The sequence below is a fragment of the Bos indicus genome, chromosome 12 (genome assembly GCF_029378745.1).
Source record: "Bos indicus isolate NIAB-ARS_2022 breed Sahiwal x Tharparkar chromosome 12, NIAB-ARS_B.indTharparkar_mat_pri_1.0, whole genome shotgun sequence".
Taxonomy (NCBI): Eukaryota; Metazoa; Chordata; class Mammalia; order Artiodactyla; family Bovidae; genus Bos; species Bos indicus.
This window is the reverse complement of record NC_091771.1, coordinates 20,335,798-20,357,135: the sequence shown is the minus strand read 5'-3', so window position 1 is coordinate 20,357,135 and position 21,338 is coordinate 20,335,798. Positions and strand designations below refer to the sequence as shown.

The 21,338-nt window shown below is 47.2% G+C and overlaps 1 protein-coding gene across 1 annotated transcript in view; it reads left to right on the top strand.

Annotated features, from left to right (window-relative positions):
- Positions 1–11,665, top strand: part of LOC109566993 (guanylate cyclase soluble subunit beta-2-like) — a 61,170-nt gene extending 49,505 nt beyond the window's left edge. Inside the window, exons 14-17 of the mRNA XM_019971729.2 lie at positions 1,623–1,774; positions 3,814–3,906; positions 4,484–4,602; positions 11,507–11,665. Coding sequence (XP_019827288.2) covers positions 1,623–1,774; positions 3,814–3,906; positions 4,484–4,602; positions 11,507–11,665 — 523 coding nt within the window. The remainder of the gene's footprint in view (positions 1–1,622; positions 1,775–3,813; positions 3,907–4,483; positions 4,603–11,506) is intronic.
- The last annotated feature ends 9,673 nt before the right edge of the window (positions 11,666–21,338 follow it).

Genomic DNA, 21,338 nt, shown 5'->3' with positions numbered 1-21,338 from the left:
GACAAGACTTGTTAGGAGTTTGGTTTGAACCAGAACATTCGTTGGTAGGAATCTAAGGATAAAATCAATTAAATTTGGTAATTGCTAGAAATGGGAGCTGAGAAAGAGGGAGGAGCCTTGACTATCTCCCAGGTCTCCATCTTGGGCAACTCGAGCCTAAATCTCATCATCTGAGATGCGACAAGGGAGAGGGATTCCAGTCTAGGAGGCAGATGATGATCTCAGGTTTGGAAGTATTGAATAAAAGGAACTGGGAAGCATCTAGAGAGAGGTGGCATTAACTCGCTGGGTGAGATTTGGAGTCAGGCTGTTGGTTGGGGAACCAGACTTGGAGTAATAACACGGAGGTGGTAATTAAACCATGAGAGTTGGTGAGATCACCTGCAGAGGGATGCCATGTGAGAAGGACAATGGGAAGAACTAACATTTCACTGGCAGATGGAGGAAGGAGTCATGGAAAAGGCAGGAGAAGCAAGCAGAGAATTCAGGAAGAGAGGCACCCTTCTGGCTATTTTTATGGAGGAAGAATGGAACAAAAATATCAACTATAATTGGGCTTCCCTGGTGGCTCTCTGATGGATTCCATGGAAAGGAGTGAAAAATAGTCAGAGGTTTGGAAACATTATCAGAAGTTAACTGTGGTCAATGAGGGGTGGGAGAATGAATAGACACTGGATTGTGGGTTGAAGGATAAAAGGAACGAGCATTTGTATGGCATTAAAGCAGATGAACAAGTAAGAAGATTTTTACTTCTATTTGGGATGAAAGAGACCTTAGCAAGCTGGTTAGGCTTAGGGGAGGAGGCAAATGGAGAGGGAGCTGAAGATCAAAGAAGAGGTGGTCCGGGGGCTGGGCCTTGAGGAGGTGGGAATGGATTTTGGGTGGGTGCCCTTCAACAAGATACTTCAACCTCTGAAGTTGGGGGAAAGGGCAGGTGTGGTCAATGGGATGAGAAGGCACAGGGTCTCGGCTCTAAGGGTTCCCATTTGTGGATAGATTAGGTCACAAAGTGGGCTTCGCTGGTGGCTCAGTGGTAAAAAATCTGCCTGCAATGCAGGAGACACAGGTTCAATCCCTGGGTTGGGAAGATCCCCTGGAGGAAGGCACAGCAACTCACTCCTGTATTCTTGCCTGGAGAACCCCCATGGACAGAGGAGCCTGGTGGGCTACAGTCCATAGAGTTGCAAAGAGTCAGACACAACTGAGCAGGTAAACAAGTCACGCAGTAGGATTATGGTCAGCAGCATGTGAGCGAGGAGCTCAGGTGCCTAATGAGGGGATATGAAGAGCCTGGCGAAGGTCTGAAATCTCCACAAAACCAGCCAAAGCCAAGGACAAGGGAAGACTGATGAGTGCTGAGCCCTGGCTGAGGCAGCTAACTGTGAATTGGACGCGATGTTAGTCTGCACTGGTCTGTGGTGTGCCTTCGGCATCTCTCTACAGCCAGTAAATGCATAAACACATGCAGTTTCCTAGTCACTCTGCAGCCCTGTCTCTTTGCATGGGCCCCTCCCTGTTCACTTGGGTCTCGGACTTCTCGCACATCATCCTGCCCACTGCAGCCCACTCTCGAGTCACAACTCTGTGACCTGGGGCATTTTTTTTTTCTCTTCTCTGTGCAGAGCCCTGGAGAATCAAGGGTTTGAAATAACCGAGTGGGGTGAAATCGAAGTGAAAGGGAAAGGGAAGATGACCACCTACTTTCTGATCCGAAACCTGAAGGCCTCAGAGGATGAGATCATGGGGAAACCTCAGGCTCGGCTTGATTCCGAGGGTAAGCAAGAAAGAGAAGCCTCATCAATACTCCTATTGGATGTTTTTTCCACTAACAACTTCGGCTCCGCTTAGTGGGCTTCCCTGGTGGCTCAGTGGTAAAGAACTCGCCTGCCGATGCAAGAGATGCAGGTTCGATCCCTGGATCAGAAAGATCCCCTGAAGAAGGAAGTGGCAGCCCACTCCAGTGTTCTTGCCTGGTGAATCCCATGGACAGAGGAGCCTGGCAGGCTACAGTCTATGGCGTGGCAAAGAGTCACACAACTTAGCAACTGAAGAATAGCAACAAACGTATTTGAGGGCCAGCCTGGGTATCATCCCACCCACCCCCAGGCTATGACCTTCTACTCAGTCACGGCCCCTGATGAGTCATGTGACCATTGCACCTGAATCCTCTCTTGCTGATGCACGCAGCCTCAAGAGTCCTGCATGCGTTCATTTTTAAGGCTCTTCCCTGTCTAAGAAAGGGGCTTTCCCCCCTCAGCCTCTACTGCGGCTGGGGGAGGATTTCAGAGCCTCCCTCTGCTCCTCAGCCTCCAGGGAGGCTCCAGACAGGGTTCCCCTTCACACACTGGAAGGTTCCACCTTCCTCATTGTCTGCTGGCTTCCAAAACTAGGAAGAAAGATAAAATCTGTGACTCACTTGGTTCCAGGAATGGCAAGAGGGTGAGTTTAGGTTAAAACTAATCCAGTAGGTAATGCTTCCTGAACGTTTGAAGCAAACTCGTGAAGGAAATGCATTTATTCTGATTGGAACTAATCTTTAGTTGCTCCTGGGGCCTACAGAGAAAAATCTCTAAATCCACAGTTTCCCCATTTATGTAGCTCATTTATGCGGGAGGTCACTTGGGGATGCATGAATTACGGTTCCTATTTTTAAAAGTGGGGTTATACCAATGGAGAGATGGGAATTTGAGAACTGTTTCAATGGCTTTGGTGGGGCTGTCATTCTAATACCAGCTCACTTTAGTGTGCCTGGCAGCTGTGATTGATTTTGGCCACATTTTATTGCTGGACACACTTGAGATAGAAAGATCTAAATGAAAAAGTAGAAAGAGTTTTGGTTAATAAAGACCAGGAGGTACCCTAATTAGAGTTTCTGAACTTCTAGGCTCTGAGTGCCTCACCCACCTAACAACATCTGTCCTTCTCACCAGCACGTCCTCCCCGAAGGATGGAGGGCTGTACGGGATAAACAGACTAGGTGTACCTGGCTCAAACCACGGACTCTTCCCATTTTCTCCCTGTGGGGGTGCTTGAGCTGGAAATTTGAGAAACAGGATTCTAGTACCCGGTCTGGGCCAGTAGAATCCAACCCACTTTCAGTTCTGAGCTGGAAACAAAACAGGAATGAGTAAAGGGTCTCTTGGTTGCAGATCTCACAATGGACCCAGAAAAAGAGGAGGAAGAGAGGGTGTGAAAAAGGGAGGGGACAGCCCCTCCCAGACCCCAAACAGCATGTGGGTATAAAACGGGAAAAGGCACTCTTTGGGCATAGGTTGTCCCCAGACGTGGCTTATAATAGAGGAAAGTCACCCCTTCTTCTAGGTGAATGCCAGCCCCAGCCAAACCCCTGGTTAGGAATCTCTGTGCAGAGAAACACAACCCTGTGTGTGGAAACCAGATGCAGGGGGATCTCTATCTCTTTTCATTTTCACGCTTCTCAGTATCTCCCTCACCTTTCCCCCCATCAGCCTAGGATTTCTGATGATGAGCCTTGGTTGTCAGGCTCTGGGGTGTCTGCCCCTCCTATCCCCACCAGAAACAGGAAGACTGGGATCCCTCAGGAAAGACCCCATGCTGACACTGCTCGAGGTCTGGGGGGACTCGAGAACGTGACCCCTGAACCTCCAGGGACAGTGGGAGTTTCCCTCTCATGGCCAGATAGGGTTGGACTGGAGGCGTCTCCAGTGTGCAGTGGGGGAGGGGTCTGGGCACCCTCCGTGTCCTGTGTGTGTATTTAGGGGGTCCCCAGGGGCTCAAAGAAAGGCCCCACCTTGACCCACACTCACAGCCTTTCCCCTCACGCCTTTTTTGCAGAAGCAAGTGATCAGGGAAGTCAGGACGGCAAGACTCTGGCGGTCATGAGGTATGCGGACAGCTGGCAGCTGCACAAGAGTGACACAGCCCGTGGTAAGTACCCCAGATGGCTGCAGAGACCCCCAGACTGCACTGGGCCAGAGGCCTGGCTCCCGGGGGAGGGGAAAGGGCCAGAGAGGGGCCCCTGGGCGGGATGCTTCTGATGGCTGTTCTCTGTGTTTTGAGCAAGTTTTTCTCTATGCTCCCCACCCTACCTGCCTCCCCATCCCAAGTGTCCCAAGTAGGGGCCCCCTCATTCTGAAAGGGCCCTCGCTGCTCAGAAAAGCTTATTAGTCCCCATGAACCCACAAAATGAGGTTTCTCCGGACATGGTGCCCTCCATACAAGTCACGTTATACCTCAGTCACATGGCTAATCCCCTAAGAGGTGGGAAGCTTGAATTTCAGAATGGTTATATGATTTATCGAAGGTCCCACAACCAGCGAGTGAGTGAAGCTGGACTCGCCCCTCAGCCTGTCTGTCTGGGGCAGACCACGGGCGCCATCCTGTGGGAACGCATGCAGTCGAGGCCCCCAGGCAACTGTGCTTGGACTTCTTGGCTTCAGGACGGCCATGTTTCTGTCAGATCCTCTGGGCCCCATGTGGATTTCTGATTGTTGGGTGTGAATAGCGGAGGTGTGGACAAGGAACAGCCCCCACGCTGTGGGTGAATGGGAAACGGTGCTGTGTGAGCCAGAGGCTCGGAGAAATGAAGACCCAGCCCCGGGCTCCTCTGTGGGCGTCATCATGGTAAGGGCTCCTGTCAGGAGCCACCCATCTGTCAGGACTCCCTCTGAAGGTCAGGCTGTTGGACCTCGCTCCCTCAGAGACCCCTCTGTTCCCCAATCTCAGGACTCCAGTTGAGGCTCTCCTCACCGATCACGTCTGCCGTCAGCCTGGGTATTAAATGTGGGAATGCTCTCTGGTGGCTCACATTTCCCTTGCTCTGGGCTCCGAGGCCTCACCTGTGAAAACCCTGGCTCCTGAAGACCCTCTTAGGGCCTGGTCAGCACCCCCCGGAGCTTCAGGGGTGAGGAGCTGCCCCCCCAGAGTCCTGAGGCCAGCTGAGAGGTGATGCCCGCCCACCCCCAGCCATCTCTACGGAGGCGGGCCTTGGTGACCTCCTGGGGTTGAGGGGTGGGGCAGTCAGTGCAGGAGACGCTTCAGCAGGACCCAGGCTGCACCCAGGACCTGATTTCCTCATTTGCACGTCAATGACACGCTTTTCTTTCCCTCCCCACTCAGTATTTGGGTGTTAGATGCGTCAGTGGAGAGACACCCCAGAGCAATTAAACGGGAGTATTGAGCCGGAGAGAAAATCTTGTGTATTTGACTCGGAGATTTAAGCAACCACCTTTCAGTATTGACTGAAAAATTGGCCTTCCAGCTGCCCCTGCTGGCAGGCTCTTCTGGCTTCCCTTCAGACCCCTGTTAATGTGTTTTTTTCAAATTTCAGCTTGCTTCAACTTGTCTCCAAGCTGATTCTCCCGACGATTATTATAATGGGTTCCAGGCTGACCCATATACGGCGCTCAGGCAGGGAGCCCGGGCTCCCCCATAAATCATGGGCTGAGGGTGTCCACTCGCCAGGTTCAGGGCACATTAGGTCAGCTCTGAGGACTTCTTACACCAATTCCTAATTGTCCTGGAGACTTGAGTGCTGAAGATCTCTCTCCTCACTGAGCTCTTAGCAGTCTGCTTGCTGGGGAGTCTGCCCTCACATTTAACATGCTCCTTCCCGACGGGAAGGACTTTCCACCATACACAAACCCTCCACCCTCCATGGGTAATTCTTGGATGGGTTTGTGGTCACTTGTCAGGGTCTTTGTCCCTGGCTTTACAGAGTCTTGAGAACACAAGGGTCCTTCCCAGACCTGTCCCAGTTGGAGCTGAGGTCCAACTGCTTTGGAACCAGGCTGACGGACCTGGGCCCTTATTCTCAGCTCCAAAGCTTTTCAGCAGCTTTTCTGAGGCCTTCATAAGCACGGCTGTCACCTTCTCCTGACCCCTTCTGCTGGGGGCTGATGAATAGGCATGGTCATTTTTAACCTCGGGCTTTCTAGAAGTTGAGCTGTTAACCCAGCGATGTTCTAAAGAAGGAAAATCCTGGGAGGTGTAAATGAACTGGCTTTCCAGGTTAGGGCTAGCCTGTAAAGTTGCTGGTTGTCAGCTTTGGTGTCACAGATGGGGGTGCAGCGTCAGAGCTGGGGGTGTGGGGAGGCGTCAGAGTCACCTGTGGTTGACAATGTAGGTGGCAGGGCCTCATGCCGAGTGTCTCCACAGGTCCAGAGCAGGGTGTATCCCACCCTGGTTTCTCTGCCATCTCCCCAGGGCAGTCGGATGAGCTGCCAGGCTTCAGAACCACGGTCACAGTGGCGAGAGCATTAGCCCCTAATCAGAATTCCCAGGTCTGCTCCCAGGAACTAGCTGGGTGGCTCTCAGCCACCCTTTTTGCTTCATTTTTCTCATCTGGAGAGCAGGGGTGACAGAATGCCTGCTTTAGGAGGTTGAGGTCACTTTGAGGAACATGTGAGATGCTGTGTATCATCTGAAAGCTGTAAAGTGCTAAAAAATAAAAAGGTCAAGGATGCCAATTCTTCATCACTTAGGGACTCTATTGTTGAGAATCCTTCCACTTAACAAATAGTTGAGTGTTGGCACAAAACTGTAAGAGGTACTACAGGGGTTAAAAAAAGACTAGTCTGCCATACACAGGGAGCTTTAGATCAGCGGGTATAGCAGAGCCCCATGGAAGTCAGGACCACTGCCCAGCATGAGGTGTTACAGGGCCAACAGCAAGTACAGGAGAGGCTGAGGCACACTGAGGACCTGAGAGTCTCTTGGGGAGGTGCAATCTGCCTGCAATGCAAGAGACCCAGGTTCCATCCCTGGGGTAGAAAGATCCCCTGGAGAAGGGAATGGCAACCCACTCCAGTATTCTTGCCTGGAGAATTCCATGGACAGAGGAGCCCGGCGGGATACAGTCTATGGGGTTGCAGAGTCGGACACAACTGAGCGACTAACACAACAGCGACACCATAGGGAAGGTGCAGGTGACGGCAGGAAAGGGCCGAGCAAGGACGGGGCCTCTGTTCTGATCCCTGGAGAATGAAGGGGCTTCCGGAAGCATGGTCTCTTTTGCTCATGGACAGATGTAGGAAGCAAGTTGGTGGGCGATCCTAGAATGGCAACACCTGCCCTAAATGTGGAAGCTCCATCAAGCCCTTTTTATGAACGGGATAAAATTCCCTCACCAACGGTGTCTCCCTCCACAAATATTCCCAGAACCCGTGGCCGAACATTATGGTGTGGTCAGCTTGCCTTTTCCTCAGAGCAGGTCAGTCTCTTGGAACATTAACCCTGATGGAACCAAGGGGGAGGAGATGACATGCCCCCGACACGTGGAGACCCTGGAGAGTAAAAGCCGGGGCGGGAGGAACCGGTGGGACAGGAAGTCCAGCAAGCATCCCCGTGCTGGGAAGGACCAGGACAGGGTCCTGGGGAGACCTGATGGGGTCTGACTTCAGGCTCAAGCCAAACCCCCTCCCCTCAGTGGGGGAGAATCAGGATTGAAACCAAGAAGTGGTTTCCCATATCTGATTCTGTCTAGGAAGTTAGAAACAGATGCAGAAATGCAGACAAGGAATTGTTCTCATTGCAAATGTAAGAATCCCTTCTTGTGACCCCAAGATAATCATATCCTTTATAACTCGCAGAGCCCTGCCTGTAACAACCAGGCGATGACCCAAATCCCGTGTATACTCCCCAAGGCAGCGGCAGTCCCCCAAACTCCACCTCAATATCACTTCCCCACTGCCCTCCCCAGCCAAGTCCACGTCTGACAACACGGCTCATGTGATGGTTTTTTTCTGAACAGGAAGGTTTCTTCTGCTACTATTCTTTTCATTTAATTCATTCTTAATCTACATTGAAGTGGGTTTCTGTGCTGCCTTTAATTATTTATCGGGCCACGTTGGTTTGCTCAACTAAGGCTATTTGTTTATTCATTTACATTATGGAAGGAATATTTAATTATTATCTTTTATAACTAGAAAGTGTAGCTAAAACAAAAGAAGAAAACAAAAGCTTCTCTAATTCCATCACCCAGAGAGACTATTGTTAAAATTTTGGTGGCTATTTTCCCAGACTTGAGTGCATGAGGGTATGTGTATATGTGTGTACATATATACTTTTTCTTACAGTCCTGGGATTATTACACAGAGATTGTTTTGTAAATTGGCAGGCCATGAATTTCTTTCCTTTGAACACTTAAACATTTCAAAACATTTCAAATTTTGTGTGTATATATATATATATATATATAAATAATGTGCTTGAAATGGTGCACTTATTTTCGCTCCCTGATGCTACACACCAAAAGCTACATTTACTTTATATCCAATGGAAACCCCAATTATCTTGTCCTTCTGCCGATCTGTACCACTTCTGTGGTGATCTTGATGTTCCATGAGTCCTGAAGTTGCCTCTGAGTTTTCCAAGGACTCACCTAGTTCATTTAGGTTTGGCATTTAGATTAGAAGATGTACATTGTAATTTTCAATTAGTCAGAACACGAAATTAATCAGGCTGCTGCATTTCCTAGCTGTGCACCATAATGAGCCTTCGACTGTAGCAATGTGAGGGTCCTACGAGGCAGTCCTTGAGGGCTATGAGCAGTGGTCTCATGGGAACAAAGGATGATGGGTGAGAATTTATCTCAAGTAAACAAGGAAATTCTTCCACCATCCGGACTGTGGAATTGGATTTGGGTAAAATGTCAAATACATATGTGTAGAGATTCCAAGAGAGTCTTGCAATTCTGTGCTGACCAATTCTCATTTGACATTGTCAGGCAGCATCATTCAAATTGGGCCTGTTTAGCTTTCAATAGGCAGTCTCAGCTCTTTCCCCAACACAGCCCTAGTTTGTCGTCTTGGTCTCACTAATGATCAAGGAGCTTTTCCTCAAGGAGAGAAAGGAAGAGGGGAAAACAGGTTTCATAGGCACAGGAAATGGCAGTAGAAATGGAAGAGGAGGCAGAGGACCACAGTTAAGACATAACCGAGAAAATGAGACACGTCCAAGTGCGATGAGAGAAAACTGTGCTGTGGATACAAGAAAAGGAAATCAGAAGGGAAAAGCTATGTTGTACTTTTTTTTTTTTTTGACAAGAGAAATTAAGTGTTGCATAAAGGGGAGACTAAGAGGTCTGTAAATGTTATTTCCTAGTGTTGAGTTTACTTCCAAGATTATCTGTGAGAGGTTAAGTCATAAAATAGATTATTCATCTTGGTTACAAAAGAAGTCTTGGTGCCATCTCCATGCTGGAGCGCGTTAGACACAGAGCCTGACTGCTGATAGGGAAAGAGACAGTTTTTCTTTGCTGTATTCCCTCTTAAAAAAAAAAAACAAAAAACACAAAACTCCAGCTCCTTCTTGTTCAGTTTTTATCAGGGTAACCGCTACTTTGGGTATAATTACAAAGACACAGAATACATTCTGTGATCACAGTACTGTTTTGTGGAGATTTACTCTCGCCGGTTCTCATAACATTTCCATGGGTTGAGTAGGAGACGATGTATGGTCTAGGATCCCGTTACAGGGAGGCCCAGGGAGAAACTAGATGGGGAGGGTTCAGCCTTTCCTGGTGCTGATGGGCAACCTGGAGGCTGTGCTACACTTACTAGAAAAAAAAACCCAAAACACTACAATTTCTGTCTGTAATCAGTTCCTTTTTTCCTTTACTTGCGATGATGCCCAAACAAAACTGAATTCAGCTTTTTCAAACACACTGTCCTTAACATTTATCCTGAATGTTTCCCTTTTTGAAAAATTCAATTCCTTTTTAAATCATACTTGGGCTTCTATGTCAAAGAAAAACAATACTGCAATCAACTCTGTAATTCAAAGTGAAAGGGATAAAGGCTATGTGGAATAATAAAACTAGCAGAGAATTAGCAAAAACAAAGCAAAAATCCCACCCCATATTGGAATAATTTATTTCCAAAGACCATAAAATACTGGCTGAACAGGAGTCAGTCTTTTGTGTGTGTGTGTGTGTGTGTGTGTGTGTGTGTGTGGAGGGGGGCAGAGTGTGGAGTGGGCTGTACCACAATGCTCAAATGAACCTGTAGTTTATGACATCGTCACTTAGCCAGCTCTGCTCTCAAGCCATACCTTATACAAATGGTGAGGTTGAGGGGTTTATGGACCTTATCAGGTTAGCACCAGCTTTTGCAGGAGTTAAATACTGCATATGAATCATCACTCAGAGTTGTCCCAGTGACATGGTTCTAGATCTGCCAATTTTTCACCTTATCCTGAGCCTGAGCGAGCCTGGGGACAGGTCCAGTCACCCACATTTTTCCACGTGTGTGTCATCACTTACGTTCATTAATGACCGGTCCATTAGCAAATGGAACTTGCCATCTGATGAAAATTGCCCATAGTTTTTAGAATCTAAAAACAGAGGTAATAACGGATCCAGGTTGGGGAGGAAGGGAGACACTGACAGCCCCCAGTGGTGAAGGAAGTCATTCATTCACCTGAGGATAAAAGGCTGGAGACAGAAGCCCCGCCTGCATTTCCTGATTTCTAGACTTATTAGAGCTTCAAATTAAATACAGTAGCCCCTCTGAACTTGAATGTCTCTGGAACAATGATGAGTGTGAAAAAAGAGAGAGAGAGAAAGAAATGGAAATGATGAACGACTTTAAAATCTTCAATGTGGACGTTTCCCCAAATGAAATTGCAGGGCAAGCAGGAGATGCATCTCCACCTAGCCTCCTGGTCTCCATTCCTTCTGAGTCCCGCTCCCTCCCACTCCTTGCTGAGGCTCATAGTCCCAGGTTCTTTCCCAGTACCTCCTCCATGGGCTCCTTCCCACACTTCAAAATAAGAATTGGCATCTGAGTTTGTGCTGTGTGTGGGGCATGGTGTATTCACTTTATAGAAGGCATCTGATTGAATTACCACAACAACTCTGGGAGGAGGGTATAACTGCTGTTGTTCAGTTGCACACTTGTGTTTGACTCTTTGTGACCCCATGGACTGCAGCACACCAGGCTTCCCTGTCCTTCAGTGTCTCCCATAGTTTGCTCAAACTCATGTCCATCGAGTTGGTGATGCCATCCAACCATCACATCCTCTCTCGTCCCCTTCTCTTCCTGCCCTCAATCTTTCCCAGCATCAGGGTCTTTTCCAATGAGTCAGCTCTTTGCATCAGGCGGCCAAAGTATTGGAGCTTCAGCATTTCCCTACTTTTCAGATGAGGACAAACGAGGCCCGGAGAGGGTACTGATGGGCAGTGGCAGCCGTGGCTCTGAACCCTGTGAGTGGTGATGCTCAGGCTTCATGTAGACAGTCATGAGGCAGCAGGTCTGGAGGCTTGGGGCTCTTAGGAGAGCTGTGCACGAGTCAGGATTTGATAAGTGGCCAAAAAAGTGATACAGTGTTAGAGCAATAATTGAGCAACAAGGCTGAGGTCTGAATGGACGTTTCTGGCCTCACTGGGAAGATGTTCTTGGCCTCAGGAGGTGGTATGGTAACCCCACGGTGCCCACACTATACCCCAGGGCTGGGCGCAGACAGAACCCCCCTGCCCAGGGATCGGTCTGGGGCCAACTGTTCAGCTCACCGCTCTGTCTCGTTTCAGCTTCGGACTGGTCGACACCCAAAGGGAGTCCAGTGGAGGGACGGGAACCTGGGGAGGCAGCAGCCAGACCGCGGCCTTCAGCTCAGACAGAGACACGCGGCCTTCCCAGTGGGCCGCTGCCGTCTGGCCTCTGCGCTTTGTTGTAACAGCGAAACATGAACCCCTCGGCTTCACTCTTCCCCCTGCTCGGTTTAATGGCGACAAAGAAAAGGAACTTCATTTCTCAGCCCAAGACTTCTTAAGCTGCGTCTCTTTCTCATTGTCCCTCGGAGAATAAAGGTCTAGAAAGGAAACATGATCCCGACAAGTTTGGAAAAATGTGCTTTCACAGTCTCGGTTCAAAGCCAGCCCCGACACTTGGAGACTTCAGGCCGTGTTTGTTCTTTGGGAGGAGAACGAATGGCTCTCATCACGGTGATTCGACCGAGTCCTGGCCTCAGAGCCAACTTGAGAGGACGCCCTGGCCTTGGAGCCGGTCGTGGGCATGGTCGTGTTCTAAGTGATGGCGGGAGCAGGGAGGATGGGGAAGGAGCCCCGGCCCCTGCCATTGATAAATCACCCCACAACACAGCCGGGATGTGAAAGGCACTCAGCCAGGGGTTGTGAAAGGAAATCACTTTCATTCCCAGCCCTGGGAGTTACATGAAGCCACAGAATAAAAGCTGCCTTCCCCAGAGGTTTTCTGAACGTAAAAGGGAGGAGAAAATGTGAAAATCACCGGAAGGGCAGAGTCAGGAAAGATGGGGAAATAAGGCAGAGTGCGGCCGGCCCACCAGGTCCCTTGTCCCTCTTCAGACTCAAGTTTCCTCTCCTGCTTTAGCTGCAGCGTGGGGCCCCCTGGGTGGTGGTGAGTGCTGGACACGCTCTCAGAGGCCTGGGGTGCGGGAGGCTGAGAAGCGGTCTAGGGGTCTCTGCATCTGCACATGGTTTTGGTGAAAAGACAAGTATTTTTTAACCCACATGAAGGGCACCCGGAATTTTGCGATTCATTCTTGCCAGAACCTTACTTGTCCCCAGAGGCGTTAACTGTCTTCTGGGAGGGCAGACTTGACTTCTGTGGCCAATCCCGGGAGCAGGAGGGGAAGAGAAGGTGACAAGAGCTGAATTCCTTGCTCTGCTGTCCTTCTAGATGACAGCGGTGTCTTGTTTCTAGAAATAGGGGGTGCGGCCTGTAGTTCACAGCGAGTTAGGATTAGACTGAATGCAGCTTTGAGAGATATGGGTTCTTGTCCAGACTCTGCTGCTGGATGTCTTGGTACCTCAATTTCACCACCTGTAAAATGGGGTTAGCGGCAGCTGCTCCACCAAGCTCACAGTGAACTGCAAAAGCACAAAGCTGCCCTCGATATTCACAACAGTAGTAACTACTAACATGTATAGATCTTCGACCAAATGCTAGGCACTGGCCTTGCACGTATGTGACTCATTACTTCTGCTCTTGGCAACAACCCCATAATAAGCCAGGGTTTCCAGTCCCTGATTGACAGATGAGGACGTCAACTCTGGGAGACTCGGTAGCCCACAGTGCTGGCACTGGCTGACAGCTTAAGTGGAACACATCCCAGTGTTACTATAAGGTCAAAAAGGCAGAATAGCTGGGATGTGGACCCTGGAGCCAGGTAGAGCCCAGTTTGAATCCTTGCTCTACCATTTGGCAGCTGCGTGTGTTGGGGGAAAGTTGCTTAACATCTCTGTGCCTTAAGTTTCCATCTGTAATATGGGAGTAATCAGAGGACCTGCATTGTAGGGGTGTCATGAGGATTAATGACATATCCACAAAGCACTTCAAGTTACTGACATTTAGTTATCCCTCTGTAAATGTTATTTTTTAAATGCTCCTCCTGTTGAGTGGTCGTCTTGCTCAAGTGGGGCCAAGGAGAGCTGATCCACCTTGTGGTTCCTGTGGCTTTCCCTGTGGGCTTTCTTTTCAAAACCCTCCAGCCCAGTTGTGAGGGAGAGAAGCCCGCCTAGAACTAGGAACATGGTTAGGTGGTAGCACTGCCCGAGAGATGAAGGGCAAAACGGTTGCTTGGTTGAGTAGTGGTTTTTTGTTTTGTTTTTGGAAGGAGAAAAGCTGGAGCCTGCGGCCCTGGCTCCCAGCTGGCAGCTCGCTTTGCCTCCTTGGCCCAGACAGACTATGCCAGTTTAACGCTCAGCTCCACCGAAGGCTGCCAGAAATGGCGAAGCAGGTGTCCCGGGCCTGGCTGAAAACGGGGCGGATTTTGTTCCATGTTTATTATGATCAAGGTAATCTTCTCCAGCTGTAACCGAATGACTACAGCCTGCATTTGGCCTCTCCTGGAGCCCACTATTTATTCTTCGGAGTGAACACTGGTGGAGACAAACTTCAGGTGCCCAGGAAACCTCGCCAGGCTGACTGCGAGCCCCTGCCACTCCCAGGGGAGCATTCTTTCTGGGTTGGAGCCCTTGGTGCCAGGTTGGGGGTGTGTGCACACTTGCTCAGAGGGCACATTAGATGAGCTGGCGGGACACCTGCATGCGCTGGCTCCTACCAGGGCTGTGTGTGGGCACCAACATCTGATGGCCCGCCTCGTGGCCGGCAGTCCGAGGTCTGGTTGGCACTGCAGGTAACAGACTTCTGTAAGCAGTGAATGCCCCACTCAGCCGGGGAGGTGGAGTGCCTCTGGAGGTGCCCCTTCCCACACCCACAACCTGTGAGAGGTTCCTTCTCCCCAGTAACCCTGTCTGCTTTTCCAGCCCCTTTCCCAGGATGCCATGGACCGGAATCCCAGATGTCTGATCCAGCTCTCCTCGACCTTGTCCAGCAGGTCAAGGACTATTACAAAGTCTGGCCTCCAGCCCTCAGAGAGAGGTGGATATGAGGGCATGGCAACCCACTCCGGTCTTCAGGCCATGGACAGAGGAGTCTGGCTCCTGGGCTACAGTCCAGAGAGTTGCAAAGAGTCAGATATGACTGAAGTGACTTTGCAAAAATTTGAAAACACCATCCACTGTCCTTCCCAAGGGAGCACACAGCTTAATCCCACCGCTTTTAAACCCTCCTCCAGCCTCTTATACACCACGCCCCTGCGGACAAGTTGGTGGACGTGTGCAGAGGGGCTAACAACGTGCCAGGGGTCTCTCCCGCCTCCCATGCCTCAGCGTAGCTGTCCCTTCCGTGGACATCTGAGCCTGCCTTTCCGAAGCCCCGGGCTGGCCAGGGAGCTTGCACCTCACCCTCCTCTGGGCTCTGACCAGCTTATTCTTCAGTGCAACCCAACCACCACCACCACCACACCCCCTGCCCTCTCTTCTTTTTTCATCCCTTCTTCTTTTCCAACTTTCCTTCAGCTTGAGTGTGAGAGAAAGAAGGCGAATCATGTGCCTGGCTGAGGCGTGAGATCATTTTTCTCTCCTCTTAGCACGCTCGCTGTCTGCTGGTCGGGGTTACTGGAAGAAGGCGGGAAAGATCCGTTTCCACAGAGAGCCATCTGGCTCCACCAGACTCACGCTGATGCTAATCTGCTGGTTTCTTTTTCTTTAGTCTTTTCTTTTTTTTGTTGTTGTTCCCAAGGCACACTTCATCTGCAGCTGTAAACTCAGACCTGGTCCATCTGAAGGCGAGCATTCATCTGGTGCCCATTTGTTATGGCATCAGGCCCCCACCCTCACCCCCGCACCCCTGTCCCCTTGTAGGTGTCGGGACATTATTGTGATCATTGGTGGGTCTATGCGGTAGTAACGTCAGGGCTGTACTTTCAAATGGAAATCAGGCAATTACGCTGCACACACAGAAATCTGACAGATGCAGGGGTTTTACACCACTGGCTGTGTCATGGGGACAAAGGCAGCCCGCGCTCCCAGGGGATGGTTAAATAAACAGAATATGTTTCAAGAGCGCAGCGAAATCCAGGAATAATTAACTGTGTGATGAGAGTTCATGGATCCCGTGGCGGTTTAACTTCAAAATGTGATAATGATATGTCAACGAACCACTTAACTCATCCTTGTAAAGGCGCCATCAGCCCACCCGTCACATGTGCAATTGAAACAGAGGAGCTGCTCTGCACATCTGTTTTCCAGCTTCCAAGTGCAAAGCCTTGCAGTATTTTCTCTTGTTTGGCTTCCCATGTACAGAGGGCTGTAGCAGGCTTAAGGAGAAGAGGGGCTGGTCGTGGCCTGGTGTCTACCTGATAGAGCAGCTTCCGGTCAATGGCAGCGTTAAACACAGGCTCTTCTGCAGGAAGCTATGGTGGTAATATCATCATGGTGGCTACTGGGCCAGTAATTGTTACTTGCTGGGCACCAGTACGATCCTGTGTGTGTGACGTAGGTCCATGATTACCCACATTTTACATATGGGGAAACGGACACAGACTTAAGAACTGGGCTTCAGGTCTGGCCCTGCCCGACTCTGGTCTTAGCTCTTGGCCAGTGGTTTGTACCTTCCTAACACATCAGACACACAATAGCTCGTGCACCCTTAGAAAGGACCTAAGTCACATGCATACAGTTGGAATGACTCACTCCAGTATTCTTTCTTGGAGAATCCTAGGGACAGAGGAGCCTGGCGGACTATAGTCCATGGGGTTGCAAAGAGTCGGACACGACAGAGTGACTAACACACACACATACACACACAGGAGAGACCTAAAAAAAAAAAAAAATTGAAGTTGAATTTTCCCCCTAAAATATCCAGCTGTTTAAACAAATGGTTAGTTTGGAGCCTGAAACATGCAGTAAGATTTACTGCTCAATGTGTCCCAGACTGGATTGGAATGAACCATATTACCAAAAAGTCAGGTGTCTCCAAATCCTGGCCACTCTGCAGTGTCCTGGAGGAAAAAACCCAGAGCAGGCTTTGGTCTGAGGCTCTGGACTTCACAGCCTGTGAGTTCCCCCACTACGTCATGGCCTTGGACTAGGCTAGGCTGATGCCAACTGGAACTGAGAAAAAGGAAGGACATTTTATCTTCTATAAAAGGCATTTTGTAAACTAAGCATAGGGTAAAATAAATAAAATAGGTTTATGTGGGAATCTCTAATGCTTTCTCAGATCAACAAATGCCAATGAGGTCCCATGATAGAAAGAATATAGCAATCAAACAAAGCAGGGCGTGTCCAGAAACCTCCACTAGTTTGCCAGCGACTAATAAACACCAGTCCAATCGTGGCTTGTTTTATCTTATTCAAGGGTAGAAAAACTTTTAAGGAGATCCGAAATCATTTGGAGCATTAGCTTTGTCAGGAAAAAATTTCCACTTACAGAAAAGCTAGTTTGACTTTCTTCATCTCTATTGAACACATTTGTTTGGAAATACTCTTATAAACTTGCATTGCAGGAATGAAAAACATCATTAAAGTATCTTCTTCAATAAAGGCCTGAATTTAAAAGGGTTGAAAACATGACTGACAAGCAAAAAGGAGACCAAAGTCACAAATCAAGAAATGGACCTCTCAGGAGCTCAACAAAGCAAGGAGAGTATCATTTCATTGGTGGAACCGGCCAGACTGAACCACCCCCATCACAGGAAGGCCTGATGAGCACTAACAAACTAAAAGGAAAAAAAATCAGAGCAAAGAAAATGGGAAAACCAAAAAATCAGGAACTTAACAAAATTTTTAAATCAAGAAGTAAATCAAGAGATTGCCTCAAAATATATTGTCATAAGTAATGTGATTCAACTGCTTAACGTCTGTGATTAATTATTAGTATATCTTTCCACAAGGAAAATTGTCATTATAAGTTCTTCACACATCAAGAAGTGTTTTTTAAATTAAGCATTTGACCAAAAGAACCATCAGTTTACAGAGAAGGCTCAAATACTTTCTCAGGTTCAACAAGTGCCATTTTGAAAGGTCAAGATGCCCAAATTTCCAGCGATAATTAATTGAACCTGAATAGTCTATGAATTTGCCTGTGATTAATGAGCATCAGAAATTTACACACACGCATAAAATCATTAGTCAGTTTAGCTTCCCAAATATCAAAACACATTTAGAAAACCATTCAAAATTTGTGGCCATCAACTTATGACAGAAAACAATTGAAAACCCTCTGATTAAAAAGGAATTGGCTTTACCTTTCCTCTTTAACACATTTGAAAATATTATAATCTTGTGATTGTGACTGGCAAAATCAGAATTGGTTTTGACCCAGCTCTTCCAAAAAATGTGTGTGTATTTATATATTAACCAAACTCTCAGGTAACGTATGTATTGTGACTCTATATGTATGTGCATACTCTATTATAGCATCTTTTCAGCTGCGCTGGGTCTTAAGTGCAGCATGTAGGATCTAGTTCCCTGACCAGCAACTGAACCCAGGCTCCCTGCTTTGGGAGTTTGGAGTCTTAGCCACCAGACCACCAGGAAGTCCCCACCTTAGCATCTTGAGAGAAGTAAAGCAAATTGCTGGCCAATGAAAGTACCGATAAATCAGTATGTGCCTGCAACCGTTAAAGCTTTCCGTTAGCCATCCTAATAAAATCATATCAAACTTCTCCACATGTGATCATGGGCAATGTGAACTTTGAAAAACCATGCCCTTTATTGAAAGAAATAAAATGAGATGGGGCAGACCACATAAAAACCACATGTGGGATTTTTCAGATTTCAGTCTTCACACCCTGGAGAAAATCTATTTAGACCGAGCCACAGTTACTCATGGAAGTGTCACAGTTCTCAGATGGACCAGAGTGGAGAAATGGTCGGAAGCCTCTGATTTAGATCAAATGTTAATCGTGGTCATCGTTAGGAACAAGAATTACGGGTGACTATTTTTCTCCTTTATGTGTTTGAGTTTTCCAAATATAATGTAATGGGCTTTCAGTGAGATATCGAAGTGAGGGGGAATGGAGCCAGGCCAGCAGATTCGGATTCTGGTTCTGCTGCTCACTGTCACCTCCCACCTCTGGACGCTCAGTTTTCTCTCTGAGGAATGGCAACCATCACACTGACTACATCAAAAAGTTATGGTTACTAGCAAGATAATGCTAGCAAAGCACACAGTGCCATGCACATTAACTATGCCATAAAGTTAACTTGTTCAAAAAAATCGTCGTCCAGCCCCTGTCTGTATGGTTTCTTACAAAAACAGGAAAAAAGTGGCAATCTTGTCTCACTGATGAAGACTGTGTTATTTCCATGTGCCACACTGCCTGATTTCCAGGTATAAGTGAGCGCTCCCTCCAGTTCCTTCTCCGATAGGCTTCCCTGTGTTTTTAATTCGTAACACTCAATGCAACCTGAAACTCATTTCTTTATATACTGGAATCGGCCATCATGTTGATGTTAAGCTACCAATTGTTTTTAACAAGTGGCTTGTGAAACTGTGAATATTTAACGAATGGCCTTCATGAGCCAGCACTCCGCTGGCTATCTTCCACTGTGACAATTTTAACATTTTAAATTGCACTTTAAAGGGTAGTTTGGGGTTGACAATGAAAGACAATGGCCATAACCTCAGGCCAGTGCAAGCATGACAGTTTGTAGGCAATATTACCAGCTGTAACTAGCCATAACTGATGCACCATTTTCTGAGTTGATTTTAATTATTGTGCAGGTAACCAAAAGAGAAGATTCCTTGAAAATGTCTAGGAATTCCTTGAAAATTATAAAACAAGTAAGACCCGATGTTACTTTCCCATGTAGCTCCAGCGCTCTAAGGAGAAAGGTTGAGCAGCTTTGGATTTAAGATCCAAGTATTTTATCTGTCAATTCACTTCAAAAGTCGAAATAATACAGAGGGCGTATATTACGAGGTCTCTCTTCTATCTCCACACCTGTGCATCCATTGTTCTCATTATTTTATTGCTTTGTGTCTATTTTAAGAAAACAGAAGTAAACACAGAGGCATTTGTATTCCCCACCACTTCCTGTGTTACTAAAAAGATACTATTTACACTGTTCTCCACTTGGCTTTTTTCACTCAACAACAAAACCCAGAGTTTTTCCATGTTGGTATATAGAGGATTTATAACTGCATATGCTTTCCTAGGTGGCTCAGTGAGTAAAGAATCTATTTGCAATACAGGAGATCCAGAAGATGCGGGTTTGATCCCTGGGTCTGGAAGATCCCCTGGAGGAGGGCATGGCTACCCACTCCAGTATTCTTGCCTGCAGAATTCCATGGACAAAGGAGCCCGGGGGCTACAGTTCTGCGGTCACAAAGAGTCTGACTCGACTGAAGTGACTTAGCAGGCATGCATGATTTCATCATGTGGCACGTTAAAGATGGCCCCCAATTCTTTGTCTCATTGAGAGGTGAATTCTTGAATATGTGGTGGCCTTAGTGACTTCTTTGGCCAACAGAATACAGTGCAAGTGAGGCTGTTTGTAGGTCAGGAGTGAAGAAGCTGTCTGTTCTTGCCTCCCATCACTTGAGTCAGGAGTCCCCGGGGAGAAGTCTGATGCCCCTGAAACCTGCATGCTGTGAGGCAGCCCAAGCTAGCCATGTGGAGGGACCTTGAACAGAGATGGTCGGCTGGTCCCCAGCTATTTCAGCCATGCCGGCTCACACCCCAGACAGGGCAGGGAAAACTGGAGAGCTCATGAGTCCAGCTCAACTACCAGCTGTTCTCCATGTGAATTCCTAAGTGAGAATTCCCAGCTGAGCCCCATCAATCCATGGACCCCTGAAAGAAGACATGGTTGTTCTAACGTCTATATTTTGAGGTCCTTTGTCACATAGCAGTTGATAAACTGAATACAATATGCAGGTACATGTGATTTATTTAATTAACCCCTCATAGATGAACATTCAGGTTGTTGCCAGTTTTTTATTTCAACCAAAGATGTAATGGTTAATCTTGTTGCCTGTATATCTTTTTATGCTGTTGCAAGTATATAATTTCCCAGAACTGAAACTGAGTCAAAAAATGCATTTGGAATCGGCTTTATTTCTGTTCATTTAGTGTCCATTTCCTTGCCCGTTTTTCTATTGGCTTGTTCTTTTATGTCTCAGTTTCTAGAAAATCACTTCTGTGTGATATGAGGCATGTATTTTTTTCCCACTTGTCTTTGAACTTTGCTTATATTGATTTTTGCGATAAATAATTTTGTCTTCCAAATTTCTGTTACTGTTAGTATTTGATCCATTTGGAATTTGTTCTTATGCATACATGTAGTTTACTAGTTACAAAATTATCTTGGTAGTATTATACACAGGGACATTTAATTTAGGGAGATTTGACATCTTTATGAAATTCACTCCTTTTATTCAAGAATATGGTGTACCTCTGCATTTTTTTAAGTCTGCTTTTGTATCTTTCAGGATCAATTTAAAAAGCTTTTTTCATATAGATCTGGAACGTTTTGGCAACCCATGCCAGTACTCTTGCCTGGAAAATTCCATGAACAGAGGAGACTGGTGGGCTATAGTCCACGGGGTCGCAGAGTTGGACACGACTGAGCACACATACTGGAACATTTCTTCGGTTTATTCTCAGTTACTTTAACTTTTTTTGGTCCTTACTGTAAGTATAAAAAAGCCTTTTCTTGGGTTACATCTTCTAACAAGTTGTTTAAATGCATAAAAGCTTTTGAAAATTGTATATTGATTTTCTGTTAAGCCACCTTACTGAAATCTTTTTATAATTTTCTTCAGATGATCCCTTTGGGTTATCCAAGTATAAAAATTATGATTACTTTTCAATTTTTATATGCCTAATTTCTCTTTGCTAACTGTTTATAACATTTAAATCTTATTCCTGACTTTAATAGGAATGCTATTGGTATTTGTCCTTTAAACACGCTGACTCCCAATTTGGTTTGTGTTAGGGAAGAACACATCTGTTCCTAATTGCTGGATTTACATCAATAATGGACACTGAATTTTACTTTTAAGCATCTAAAGAGATTAGTACATATT